Source organism: Phacochoerus africanus, chromosome 13 (genome assembly GCF_016906955.1).
Source record: "Phacochoerus africanus isolate WHEZ1 chromosome 13, ROS_Pafr_v1, whole genome shotgun sequence".
Classification (NCBI taxonomy): domain Eukaryota; kingdom Metazoa; phylum Chordata; class Mammalia; order Artiodactyla; family Suidae; genus Phacochoerus; species Phacochoerus africanus.
In genome coordinates, this window is record NC_062556.1 from 26,044,930 (window position 1) to 26,057,937 (window position 13,008).

The following is a 13,008-nucleotide window of genomic DNA, read 5'->3' on the forward strand; positions in this document are numbered from 1 at the left end:
GGAACTAGAGGATTTATGAAGACACTTGAGTCCCTTATGGGTATCTAACGTATCTAGATAATTAGTGGAATGTGGTTTTTTACTAGCTTTGGTGAGTAGACGTAGCCTGGGAGATGCTTCACCACTTGCATGAGGAGGAACATCAAGGAGAGTGGTGATGTTGAATTTCTTTAGTGCAAGAAGATGGCTGACCCAAGGCTTAGTCTTCTTGCCGTACTTCAGAATTGTTATGTGTTTGTTCTCAGTCCTCCAGTGAGGCTGGCGAGATAAGGGCTTTTGGCCAAGGAGCAGAATGAATCACAAGGAGGTTAAGTGATGGCAGAAAGTCGATTGCTGAATAAAATTGAGATTCCATCCCCACCCACTCATCATCTACCGCCACCAACAGCTCAGCCCTTCCTCTGATGATCTGGTGACATTCATTAGGAGCAAATCCTTACTCCTCCACACTTACTTTCCTAGAGCTGATAGGGAGACAATTTGGCAAACTAGACAGGCTCAATAAAATAGGAGACTTAATACCCAACATTTAGCATAGCCAACAATTGGATGCTTTCATCAACTTTACGGTTGGCTGTGTTTTCCTGGGACAAAATGGGGATTTGACAATGACCTGAAATTTTTGGGCCATGTGGCTTCGGGTACCAAAATGACCTACGACTACATCAAATCTCTAGATGCTTGGTGCCTACAAACTTCGGAAAATCTCTCTGGAGTTAGGTTTGAAGAGATACCACGGCTCTGAGACTGGAAGGTGGGAAGGGCTCCCCCTTCAGTAGGTAAGATGATTTATATGTGGTCAGGGCTGGTGCAGCTTCTGCATCCTCTAAGCACTCCTGAAACTAGCTGTGTAGATAATATGCTGAATCTCTCGGTCACCTCTGATTCTGATGATATTTAGCGCAGACCTCTTGTGGGGAAGGCTGTTGACTTGTTGATGCAGAGTCTCTTGGCTGTGATGTGTAACCATGACCTTTTGTGCTTGGCTCAGTGAATCATTCCATTCAGCAAGTGCTTTTATTGAATTCTTATTATGTACCAGCCAGTGTACGAGGTGCTGGGGCTGGAGAGATGAAAGACACAGACAGTCCTTGATTTCATGGGTTGGGGGTGGGGGAGAGATAGGTGAGTGGAGTGACAGTTTGGTAGGGGCTGAGGAAGCACCCAGGAGGGACACCCTGCCTGGTCTGGCTGGTGTCTGGGAAAGGGGCTCTCCTTAAATAATGTTGAAGGATAAGAAGAAAGGGCCAGAGATGAGAAAAGGTGGAGTGGGGAGAGAGGAAGAGGAACTAGAATGTCATTCCAGGCACACGGACCAGGAAGGACCAGGAAGGAGAGATGGGTGTGGGGGCGGGAGAGGGGGGAGGAAGGACAGCAGCAGAATCCAGTCCGAGGAGAGAGGCAGGGGCCAGAGGACTAAGGGTCTGGCGTGCCATGGGCATCACTGCAGACTTTATCCTAAAGGTGATGGGAAGTCGTGAGGGTATTAATCAGATGAGTGACAAAATCAGATTTTTGAAAGGGTCTTTATGGGTGCAGCGTGGAGGATGAAGTGGAGGGGAACAGGTAGTGTAGTGAACATGTAGCATGTAGGAGACTCTTGCTAGAAATCAGGAAAGAAGCCATGAGGCAGGATGCCTTATTCTCTCACTCTCTCTCTCTCTCTCTTTTTTTTTGTCTTTTTAGGGCCGCACCCGAGGCGTGTGGAAGTTCCCAGGCGAGGGGTCAAATTGGAGCTACAGCTGCCAGCCTGTGCCACTGCCACAGCAACACCAGATCCGAGCCGCGTCTGCGACCTACACCACAGCTCACAGCAACACTGGATCCTTAACCCACTGAGCGAGGCCAGGGATTGAACCTGCATCCTCATGGATACTAGTCAGATTCGTTTCCTCTGAGCCACGATGGGCACTCCCTGCCTTCTTCTATATCAAAAGATCTTTTTAAAATCCCAGCTCCTTTTAGGAGAGCCGTGTGATCTCTAATAAGTTACTATACCTCCCCAAGTCTCGTTCCCCATATGGAAGATGGTTTAAAAACGAGACCTTACCTCGTGTGGTTGGGAGGATTAATTGTATAGTGCTGGGTGCCGTAGTGCCTAAAAGGCAGTACTCACTAAAACCCAGGGTCCTTGTTCTCATCCTGCTGCCGCCATCCTAATTTGGATAACCCCCACTTAAAAGCTGGCACTTGAATAAGACTTGGGTGCCAGAAGGTCATTGGGGAGCTGATCCCAGGAAGCACCAGTGACTGAATGGGGAAAGTGAGGCAGCGCAGGGGGACAGCCATCAAAGGGGATCTGACTGAGTAGGTGGCTGCTCTGGGCCACTGGGAGCTCACATCCACAGGTGAGCCTCAGAGGAACTGTGTAGAACACAGCTCAAAGTTGTCCCTCCAAGGGATGGGAAAGCTGGGGTATTTATTTACCCACCAACACCGGTCCCTAATGGATGGAGGGTTGCCTGTGGCCGTCTTAAAGCCCCAGTGCTTCCAGACCGCTCTGTGCCCAGGCTGCAACGAGCTTCTGTGGCCCCAGTGCTGGGGGTGGGGGTGGGGAGCCAAGCCCTCTGCAAGTCTCAAGCTTCAGAGGCACAAGCTTGAGACGGATACTGCACCGGGCAACTCGCAGCGTCCAGAGGACAGCAGTGGGGATGTGGGCGGAGCATCCTACCTGCTACAGTGGCTTGAAGGGACAATTAAACAATAGTTAGGAAATGGAATGAATAGATCTTGGTGAGCGGAAGTAAGAATTTAAATGGTATCTTAAAATGACTTCAGTATTTTGGGCTTGATCTGCAAACCACAGTCCTATTATACGAGTTTAAAACAATTGCCAGAGGGGTAGGTTTGGGGTAATGATCTCAGGGAAGGAAGAACGATTTTGATTTGTTGAGTCCAAGGTGTCCAAGATCTAGCCAACTGTCACACTGGGCTGGCAAATGGAATTTTCCTAATTCCGCATGAAACCATGCAGGCTTCACTTTGACATGTTGAAATTTCTTAAACAAGTTTCATGGGAGCAAATCTCGCACGCTGATAATGAGTGACGATTTTTCCTCCCTGCTACAAAAGCACATTTAATCTGGTGGTTGAAGTGATGGCTTTTAAAAAACAGCTCGTTGTCTCTTGCCGCCTGCTGTTCTCTTATTAGGTGACTTTGAACCTGTTGGTGGATTCCACTGCAGATTATTTCCCTCTGAAGAAAGGGAATAATAAATACTCTCTTGAGTTATTGCATAGCTGTTGAAAACGAGACAGCATTTTCAAAGCCCTTCTGAGTTGTTGCAAAGCATAGTGCCCCATTGAGTCCTATATTATTTTGCTTCAGTTTGTCTTCACAACTTACAGCGTTCCAATTATCCTGTTGTTACTGAGTTCAGTACTAAAGTGAATATGCTTGTTTTCTAAAATGGAATTTTTAGATGATAAAAGCTTATATTTGCCAAGCGAGATAAACCAGATATTTCGCTAATTGTGGCAGGGAACGCATCCTGATTATAGATATACATATTTTGTTCTCTCCGTGTGCATGCATAGTTGTATCTGGAGACTTGCATCCTGTTTTCGCTCTATTTCAGAATGCATTTTTCAATAGATGTTGCAACCACTTACATTTTAATTTTCTAAAGTGGTTGCTTTGATGGATATTTTATTATAGGAAGTGTAGGACATCCAAGTCTACAGGGCCAGACATAAAAAGTGAAACAGGTAAAGTCTGGCTTGAGTTTTCTCATTCAAGGTCACCTCCCACTTCCCCAAGGGCCTGCCCATGTCCCAGCGCTCACGGCAAAGGTACCCCGAGTTTTGGATCACCTCCAGAGACAAGTCTGGGGCACCATCCCAAACACCTAGGGCTTGCGAGTTGGTGATGTTCACTTTAGTCATACTTGCTTATAGACTGTTGACTCTATTTGAGGCTATACAGTGAAAGGGAAAGAAGCAGAGAGAGCAAACCAGAGTCAGAAGAAAGCCAGAAATCCGGAATCTGTTTCATCCTCCTTAGTGGGTGGGGCTGCCCTGCTAGTCATCGCAGAGGCTGGCTCAAAGGGAAGGGAAGGACAGAGGAAGAGAGAATGCAGTGAGTATTACTGTAGGCCAGGCATGGCCCTGCATGCAGAATTCTGCATATGTATGATCTCGTTTAATTTAATAAAGCAATATATTTTCTTAAAAATATGCCTGACGAGAAACATTTCTTAAGAAAAGCAGGCGTTCCTGCTGTAGCTCAGCAGGTTAGGGATCCGGTGTTGTCGCTGTAGTAGCTAGGGTTCGATCCCCAGCCGGATGCAGTGGGTTAAGGATCCAGCATTGCTGAAGCTGCAGAACAGGGATGCGATATGCCATGAATGCAGTCGAAAATGAATGGGAAAAAAAAAAAAACAAAAAAACCCCCCAAACCCAGAAAGCTTATTTTATCTAGCTCCTGTTTCTCTGAGAGTTCCCACGGTGGCTGACTCTTAGATGAGCCTCCTTCCCTCTTTTTTTTTTTTTGCTTAATTTTAAAGACTGAATTATGTTTTTCTTTTTTCTTTTTTTAGGTTCCAAGTGACATAAAGCCTTTTAATGGTCATTTCTCTAAGGGAAAGGACAGGGAACTCATAGAAATGCTGACAACTGAATTTTGGGGGTAATGAAATTGTTTGTACGACACAAAAAATAATGACAATGACATTATTTTACTTTTTTTTTTCTGCTGCTTTTGAGGACTGCACCCACGGCATATGAAGGTTCCCAGGCTAGGGGTTAAACGGGAGCTGCAGCCACCTGCTCTGCCAGAGCCACAGCAATGCAGGATCCAAGCCCCATCATCAACCTACATCACAGCTCATGGAAATGTGGGATCCTTAACCCATTGAGAGAGGCCAGGGATGGAACCCATGTCGTCACGGATACTAGTCAGGTGTGTTACTGCCGAGCCATGATGGGAGCGCCTGACATTATTTTACTTTTGAAAGACAAGGGGCAGCAAAGATATCCAGAGACTGGGCGCTTTCAGGGTGCAGTGTGGGATTATTCAGCTTTCTGCTCTGCATTTGATGGGTCTGGCTCCAGAATGAATCTTTAGATATTAGAATGGTAGGGCTATCGGGATGTCTCTCCCCTCGGGGTGGGGGTGGGGGTTGGGGGGCTGGTCTTCATGGTCCTGGAGCTGTCGGGTCATCTGGCCACATCCATCATTTTTTTCTAGAATCTGAGGTCTGTCTGGGCTGTCTCAGCTCCTCACGTGCATGTTCTGCTCAGGCGCCTATAGGAACTGCTAAACTTTGCACAGGCCACGGGTGGCAAAGCACTTGTGTGTGTCCCCTTGTGCTTCAGCTTGGAGCCACCACTGGTTTCAATTATGACTTCAACAGGCAGCGTTGAGGGCCCCCTCTATTCATTACAGTGCCTTGCACTCTGTAATTAGTAATAAGGGAACACAGGCACTTCAGAAATATAAAGCACTAAACAATAATCAGGCAGTACAGGCAACGCATTGGGATTTTTCCACCTAACTCTATTTCCTTTATGGTAAAAAGAAAAAAACAAAACAAAACAAGTTTTCATTGCTTCATTTTATTTTCTTGCCTTGAATAATCCGGCTTAAATCTCATCCTGGCCACTTATGAGCTGTGTGACTTTGGGCATTTTACCTAAACTCTCTGTGCCCCAGTTTCTTTATCTGTAAAATGGACATTTTTTTTTTCTTTTTAGGGCCACACCCACGGCATATGGAGGTTCCCAGGCTAGGGGTCCCATCAGAGCTACAGTTGCCGGCCTAGGCCACAGCCACAGCAATGCCAGATCCAAGCCAAGTCTGTGACCTACACCACAGCTCACAGCAGCGCTGGATCCTTAACCCACTGAGTGAGGCCAGGGATCAAACCCGCAACCTCATGGTTCCTAATTGAATTCTGTTTCTTCTATCTGTAAAATGGAGATAATGGTAGTTCCCACCTCGTGAGGGTTGTTTGAGGATTAAGTGAGATAATTCATGCAGAGTGCTTTGTAAGGAGCTCTGCTCATATAAAAGCTTGTTCAGAAAATGTTAGCTCTCGTTATTATTATTATTATTTTTGTCTTTTTTTTTGTCTTTTCTAGGGCTGCACTGGCAGCATATGGAGGTTCCCAGGCTGGGAATTGAATTGGAGCTGTAGCTGCTGGCCTACACCACAGATGCAACAACTTAGGATCCGAGCCTCGTCTGCGACCTACACCACAGCTCAGGGCAACACCGGATCCTTTAACCCACTGAGCGAGGCCAGGGATTGAACCTGCAACCTCATGGTTCCTAGTCGGATTCCTTAACCACTGATCCACGACGGGAACGCCCTAGCTCTCATTATTAATTTCAAATAAAGTATGCTTAGAGAATAAAATGTAGGTATGTCTTTTTTTTTCTTTTTTGGCCGCCCTGCAAGGCACATGGACTTCCTGGGCCAGAGGTCAGATTTCTGCCACAGTTTCGACTACACAGAATCTTCAGCAAAACCGGATCCTTTAACTCACTGTGCCACCCACTGTGCAGGGCTGGGGATTGAACCTGTGCCCTGGCACTGCAGAGATGCCATCAGATCTTTCTGCTCCACAGTGGGAACTCCAAGTATAGGTCTTTTGGTGTTTGTTTTTTTAAACCCTCTGCTATGTACATTTTCAAACACAAACACACAAATAGATAATTTACTCCCCTCTGCTAGCATCAACAATGATCAATATATTTTCAGTCTCATTTCATATAGACTCATGCTTTCCTCCAGAACATACTTTTTTTTTTGCCTTTTCTAGGGCCACTCCTGTAGCCACTGGCCTACGCCAGAGCCACAGCAACTCAGGATTCGAGCTGGGTCTGCGACCTACACCACAGCTCACCACAACGCCAGATCCTTAACTCACTAAGCAAGGCCAGGGATCGAACCTGCAACCTCATGGTTCCTAGTCGGATTCGCGAACCACTGTGCCACGACGGGAACTCCCTCCTCCAGAATATCTGAAAGCACATCCCAGGCACCCTATCTTTTCATCCATATGTTTGAGTCTTTTTGATACTAAAATCCTTAATAATTAAGCCAAGTGCTTCTTGAGACTACGTATTCCTAACCTTGAACCCCAGCTCCTAGAGGAGATACTGAAGTTAGCAAAAGCTTTACAGATGTTTAACTAGTGAATGAAGAGCCCAAACTTAACTTTCCTCCACCTTTTCGGGAGATGCTCCATATATATTTGCTAAGCTAATAAATGAGGGCAGGCATTTTATCGAGTGCCTGATATATATGTAAGGTGCATATGTTTTACAAAAGCAACAAATATTTTTTAATACTTGGATGAGACTCCGGTGCTTGAAATCCCACAGGTTTAATGTTGCTGGGAACATTAATAATGCCCAAATAATTAGCACTTGAAAGGAGGTTTAATGCTGGTACTCTGATTATTTGTGAATGCCTGACTGTAGGCAACTTCACAAAAAGCAATTAGCAGATTCTTCAAACACATGACAAATCCTTTATTACTGTGCTTATAAGTGACATGGTTTACAGAAAACCAAATGTAATTAAATAACATTGAACTTGAAATCTACCACAGACTCAAGATATACAAGTTATACTTGGCAAGGCAAAACTTCTCAAACACTAGGTTGTTTCAGGTAAAAGATAAAATTTCCATTAAGTAATTCCAACATGGTTTTTTTTTTGTTTTTGTTTTTGTTTTTGTCTTACAGACAGTTCCTTTGGCAATAACTTCCACTTTAGCATTTTATTATATAAAAATATAACAAAATTTCATTATATACAAACATTACATTACACAATGTACAGGTTAAAAACACTAAGAAAATGGCAAGCTGCAAGTGAAATTAAAGTCAATAGCGTGATAAGAAAAATTAAATACTGCACACATTTCATAAAAATTACATTAACTACATTTTTGTTTGCAAATACCAAACAGTACCAATGTGATTGGAAAGAGCTTCCAACAACTTCATTTTAAGGCACATCTTGCATATTTATATTTACAACACTGAAACCGGTCAATAACTTAGGGGCTTCTCGGAGTGACCTGTACATGTGTGAAGACATGCAGCGTAGGATTACACATTGTCATTGGCTTCCTTCTTTGGGGACAGGTACCTGCCAGGGGGGGACTGATAGAGGGGTACCCCAATCTCCTGCAAGTCTGGGAGCCTCCCTGGACGTGGAGGGGAGAGCAGAGTGACTGTCCTGTCATAGTCTCTGTGCAGCACTTTCTCATAGACGCTCTGCAGCCCCACGGTTTTGGGCAGCTGGGCCTGGTAGTAATTGTCCCTGCGCAGAGGATCCCGGGGCAGGGACGTGCTCTTACAGAAGGTGGACATCTGGGCTGGTGGGTGAGTCGAGGCATGGGCGCTGGGCCCTCCCCCGCAAGAGGGGCTCCAGCAGCGGTCCGAGTGGCCCAGGATCTTACACTCCGCGGTGCACGCCCACAGTCCTAATGAAAAGAGAAAGGGAGAGGGCGTGCTGGTTACTGAGATGACACACACTCTGCCTCCACCTTCAAAGTGTCAGACAGGGTCAGAGCCGCTTAAAAGGAAAGTATGGGAGAAGATGAACGCCCTGATTCCAGATTTGAAATGGGAACACTGCTTCCTATAAAGAAGCTGGCTCAGCTTCTTTGGTTGGAAGCAAAAGAAAAAAAAAAAAAGAGGATAAGCAGAATTCCTCCTTAGATCATTAGCATCAATCACCCCTACCTCCAGCCTAACCGGAAAGGAGTCTGGTTTATTCAGGTGGTGGAGCTGCCTCGACTTGGCCGTTTGAAATTCGCGATTTGGGGCAGGCTGGGCAAACTCCAGGACCGAAAGAGGTGGGGAGGAGGGCGGGGGTCTGGGAACGGGAGATGGAGAGGAGAGGCGGTGGCAGAAGCGGAGGGAGAGGAGGAACGCTGAATGTGGCAGGAGAGAGGCGTCCTCACCACTCTGCATGTGGTTGATGAGATCCTTCTTCAGAGCGTCCCCGCTGATGTCGGAATCGCTGTCGTTGAAATCACTGTCCCCTTTGCCGCTGTCTTTGCCGCTGAACTTCTCCCCTTCTCGGCCGGAGATGGTGTTGAAGGAATGGCCTTTCCAGACAGCCACAGGGGGCGCCGGCTCCTTTCCGAAGCCGGGGGAGGCGCCGTAGGGCTGCAGCAGGGAAAGGGGGAGGTGGGCGGGCGGCGGGGGGTGGGGTGGGGTGGGGGGGAAGGGAGTTGGACAAGAAACAAAACACGTGTGACAGGTTAGGCATCTCGGTCTCACGCACACCCACACCCCTCCAGTCCCTTCCCCCAGCCGGTCCGCGGAGCACCGAGGGGGCGCCCAGCCGAAGGAAGGCCTCACCTCGGCGTGCGGGCCGCGGAGCCGCTGCTGCCCCTCCAAGTGACAGGAGCTTTCCCCGGTGGCGCTGCCGCCCTCCGAGCCCGGCACTTCGGCCGCGGCGACCGCGGGCGGGGGCGCGTCGGCCGCGGGGCTGCCAAAGGGCGCTTTGCCGCTGCCAGGGTAGGTGAGCACGTCGAACATGTTGGGCCTGGGCCCGGCTCCCCGGGCGGCCTCTTCCGGGGAGCCGGGAGCCGAGGCTCCGCCGCCCGCCGCCCCGGGCAGCTCTTCCCGGCGGGGCCCCCCTTTGCGCACCTCCTTCTTTCGGCGGTTGCAGGTGGTGGCGATGGCGATGATAGCAGCCAGCAGCAGCGTGCAGCTCCCGGCCAGCACAATGATGACGATCAGCGGCGTGTCCCATTGCAGCGCCGGCCCAGACGCCGCGAGCCGCGAGCCGGGCGGGCGAGAGCGTTCTGGGTTCCCTCCACTGGCGGGCGACACCAGGCCGCGCCCGCCGCCTGCTGTCACCACGAAGTTGACAGTGGCGGTGGTGGAGAGCGGGGGGCGGCCGCCGTCGGATATGACCAGCAGCGCCCGGAACACTCGGCCGGGCGGCTCCTGTGAGAGGTCGCCGGTGAGCACGATCTCCCCCGTGCGGCGGCCGATGGCGAAGGCTTCTCGGGGCTCCTGCTGTAGTAGGTCGAACGCCAGCTCCCCGTTAGCGCCCTCGTCTGCGTCCCGGGCCTGCACGCGCGCCACGGTTGTGTCCCTTGCCGTACGCCCGGGCACGGCCACTTCCAGGGAGCCGTTGGCCGGTGCCGGGTGCACCAGGATGGGAGCGTGGTCATTCTGGTCCAGCACCCGTACCTGCACCAGGGCACTGCTGGAGAGTTGAGGGGAGCCACCGTCGCTAGCCTGGATGCGCACGTCCAGTTGGCGAAGGGTCTCATAGTCGAAGCTGCGCAGCGCGTATATGGCCCCAGTCGCCGGGTCCACCGAGACGTAGGTGGACACGGCGTCCCCCGCGCGGCCCACCTCGGCCTCCAGCAACCGATAGGTGACCTGGCCGTTGCGGCCCAGGTCCGGGTCCCTGGCGGCCACTGTGGCCAAGTAGGCCCCAGGCGGGTTGTTCTCACGCACCGACACCTCGTAGACCGGCCTCGTGAAAAGCGGCGCGTTGTCATTCTCGTCGCTCACGCGCACGGTGTAGGGCCGCACGGTACGTAGTGGGGGCGCACCGCGGTCCTCGGCCACCAGCGTCAGGTTATACTCAGCGATGCGCTCGCGGTCCAGGGACGCGGCGGTCACCACTAGGTAGCTGCCCGCGTAGGCCGGCTGCAGGCGGAAGTGCTCGTGCCCGTAGAGGGCGCAGCGCACCTGCCCGTTGGCGCCCGAGTCCCTGTCCGAGGTGCTGACCAGCGCCACCAGGCTCTCGCGCGCCGCCCCCTCTGGCACCAGCGAGACGGCTCCGACCTCCGGCGTCCCGGGCCCCGTCGACGAGGTCGCATCTGCCCCACCCAGAGCAGCGGCGGCGGCGGCGGCGGCGAAGGGCGAAGCGGCAGGCGCGCCCGGAGCGGCCAGTGGGGTAATGGCGATGTCCGGTGCGTTGTCATTGACGTCGCGGATGCGCACGATGACCTTACAGGTGGCGGCGCGAGGCCCGGGGCCGCGGTCCTGCGCCCGCACGTCCAGTTCATAAGTGTCCTGGCGCTCATAGTCCACGGGCCCGGCCAGGGTGAGGCGGCCCGAGCGCGGGTCGAGGCGGAAGAGGCGGCGCGCCTCGGGCGGGGTGCGAGCTCCGAAGGCAAACACCACGTCGCCGTTGGGGCCCTCGTCGGGGTCCGCCGCGTCCAGGTCGAGCAGCAGCGAGCCCACGGGCGCGTCTTCCGCCAGTTCTACCTCGGCCACCGCGCCCTGCGGGAAGGCGGGACTGTGGTCGTTGGCGTCCAGCACGCGCACGCTGAGGGCGGCCGTGGCGGAGCGCGGCGGGCGGCCTCCGTCCTGGGCCACCAGCTCCAGGCTGTAGGCGGCCTGGCTCTCGCGGTCCAGCTCCTGCAGCAGCACCAGGTCAGCGCACTGGGCGCCGTCCGCGCGCGTCTGCAGCTCCACGCGGAAGGGGCTGTGCGGCTCGGCCAGGCGCACGCTCTGCAGCCCATTGGCGCCCACGTCCTCGTCCACCGGCACCTCCAAGGGTATGCGCGTGCCCACGGCCGCGCCCTCGGACACTTCCACGGGGATCTGGGCCCGGGGGAAGCGCGGCGCATGGTCGTTGACATCCCTCACCTCCACCTCCACGTGCACCAGCCGGAACTGCTCCTGCGAGAAGCTGACCACGTCGAAGGCCAGCACGCACTGCGGGGCCTGGCCGCACAGCCGCTCGCGGTCCAGGCCCGCGTCTCCGACGGTCAGCTGCCCATCGCCCTCGCGCACCCGGATCAGAGAGCTATTGAACTGCTTCATCAGGCGGAAGCTCGTGTCTCCGGACACTTTCATATGTAGGTCTTCAGCCAGGGTTCCGATGACCGTGCCGGGGGCATCCTCCTCGAAGGTGCTGTATCTTACTGTCTTGCTCTGGGCCACGGAGAGCACCCAGCAGAGGCTGAAGAGCTGCAAGGGGAAAAGGCAGGGGCTGCCCCCACGCCTCGCTGGACTCATGCCGCCAGCCCCAAGCGCTATTGCAAAAGGCTGAGGGAGTGATTCCTCTTTGGTTCGCAGGTCCAGGCGTGAATCTCAGGCTCCTCAGAGCACGCTCTTTGCGAGCCGGGTGCGGGAGAAGTCTGCCGGCTGCAGCTTGGCGGTTCCGGCGGGTTCTGAGGACTCGCCGACCCGCCCACAGGCCTCACTTCTCCCTCCCTTCTTCTCGCTGGAGCTGCGCCGCCGCGCGCCTGCTTCCGCTTTTATAGCCGCCGATATGCAAATCACTCGAACCGGGCAGCCAATGGCGGCCTGGCCCTCGCGCCGCTCCTACGCCAGCCTCCGACAATCCCTTTAATGTGGCAAGGCTTTAAGAAGGGAAAACAAGAAAGGAAAATTAGGGAATCTTTCCTTTGTTTCTTTAACTCCTTTGCCCCCCCCCCTTTCCTGTCAGCGCCTAGCTCGTAGAGGAGTTGGCACAGGTCGCCGGGCGTTAAAGGAGAGGATGGTTTTGTTAATTGTGCCCCTCCGGGGCCGGGCCCTTGAATTGAGAGCAATCGTACTGGGATTTCACCCCAGCGACTCCGGACTCCACGCCCGCTCTCTGAATTTTACACTTGCTCGCGTTCCCCTCTCCACAGACTTGCTCTATATGGTGAGACTCAATTCGCCTTCTTTCCCAGCTTCCCACGGCGCTCGGAAATAGCGTCTCGATTTAGGAGCCCGAAGGATAAGGGAAAATTGATTTTATTCAAATTTGTGTACGCAATTGTGTCGTGCTCGTGTGAGCCCGGGTGATCAGAACTGCCACTTCCCTTTCAGCAAAGAGCTCTGCGATGTGTTAGTATGCATGTCACTGTCCAAATGGCTTTCTTAAGCCCTGGGCGCTAGCAGGCAAGGAAAAAAAAGTTCCAAATAGGATTTAGCATAAGCTTGAGGAGATTTGGAAAGGTTTCAAAGATCAGACTGTATCAAAGGCTTATGAAGCCCTCGTTAGTAGTGGAAATAGAATGGCGTGGCAGGCGATCCCATTGGAGGCCCCAATGTCTGTATTATTTAACTGTGACAAG

At 52.3% G+C, this 13,008-nt stretch overlaps 1 protein-coding gene across 2 annotated transcripts; it reads right to left on the bottom strand.

Moving 5' to 3' along the window:
- Positions 1–7,456: 7,456 nt before the first annotated feature.
- Positions 7,457–12,210, bottom strand: LOC125113345 (protocadherin-8). 2 transcript variants are annotated; one of them, XM_047755988.1, is made up of 3 exons: positions 9,620–12,210; positions 8,926–9,133; positions 7,457–8,442 (listed from the first exon to the last, which is right to left on the bottom strand). In XM_047755988.1, the coding sequence occupies exons 1-3, from the start codon at positions 11,957–11,959 to the stop codon at positions 8,066–8,068; spliced, it is 2,925 nt and encodes a 974-aa protein (XP_047611944.1). In that variant the 5' UTR covers positions 11,960–12,210; the 3' UTR covers positions 7,457–8,065. The 2 variants fall into 2 exon arrangements, with proteins under 2 accessions (XP_047611944.1, XP_047611943.1); XM_047755987.1 differs by having other exon boundaries at positions 9,329–12,210.
- Positions 12,211–13,008: the final 798 nt, after the last annotated feature.

What these genes read in the sequence shown, in the direction of transcription:
- LOC125113345 (XM_047755987.1), bottom strand. Translation starts at nt 11,959, where the DNA reads ATGAGTCCAGCGAGGCGTGGGGGCAGCCCCTGCCTTTTCCCCTTGCAG. An exon ending in TCCGCGGCCCGCACGCCGAG is followed by an intron (nt 9,134 to 9,328) that starts GTGAGGCCTTCC and finishes TCCCTGCTGCAG; the next exon opens with CCCTACGGCGCCTCCCCCGG. An exon ending in CATCAACCACATGCAGAGTG is followed by an intron (nt 8,443 to 8,925) that starts GTGAGGACGCCT and finishes TCTTTTCATTAG; the next exon opens with GACTGTGGGCGTGCACCGCG.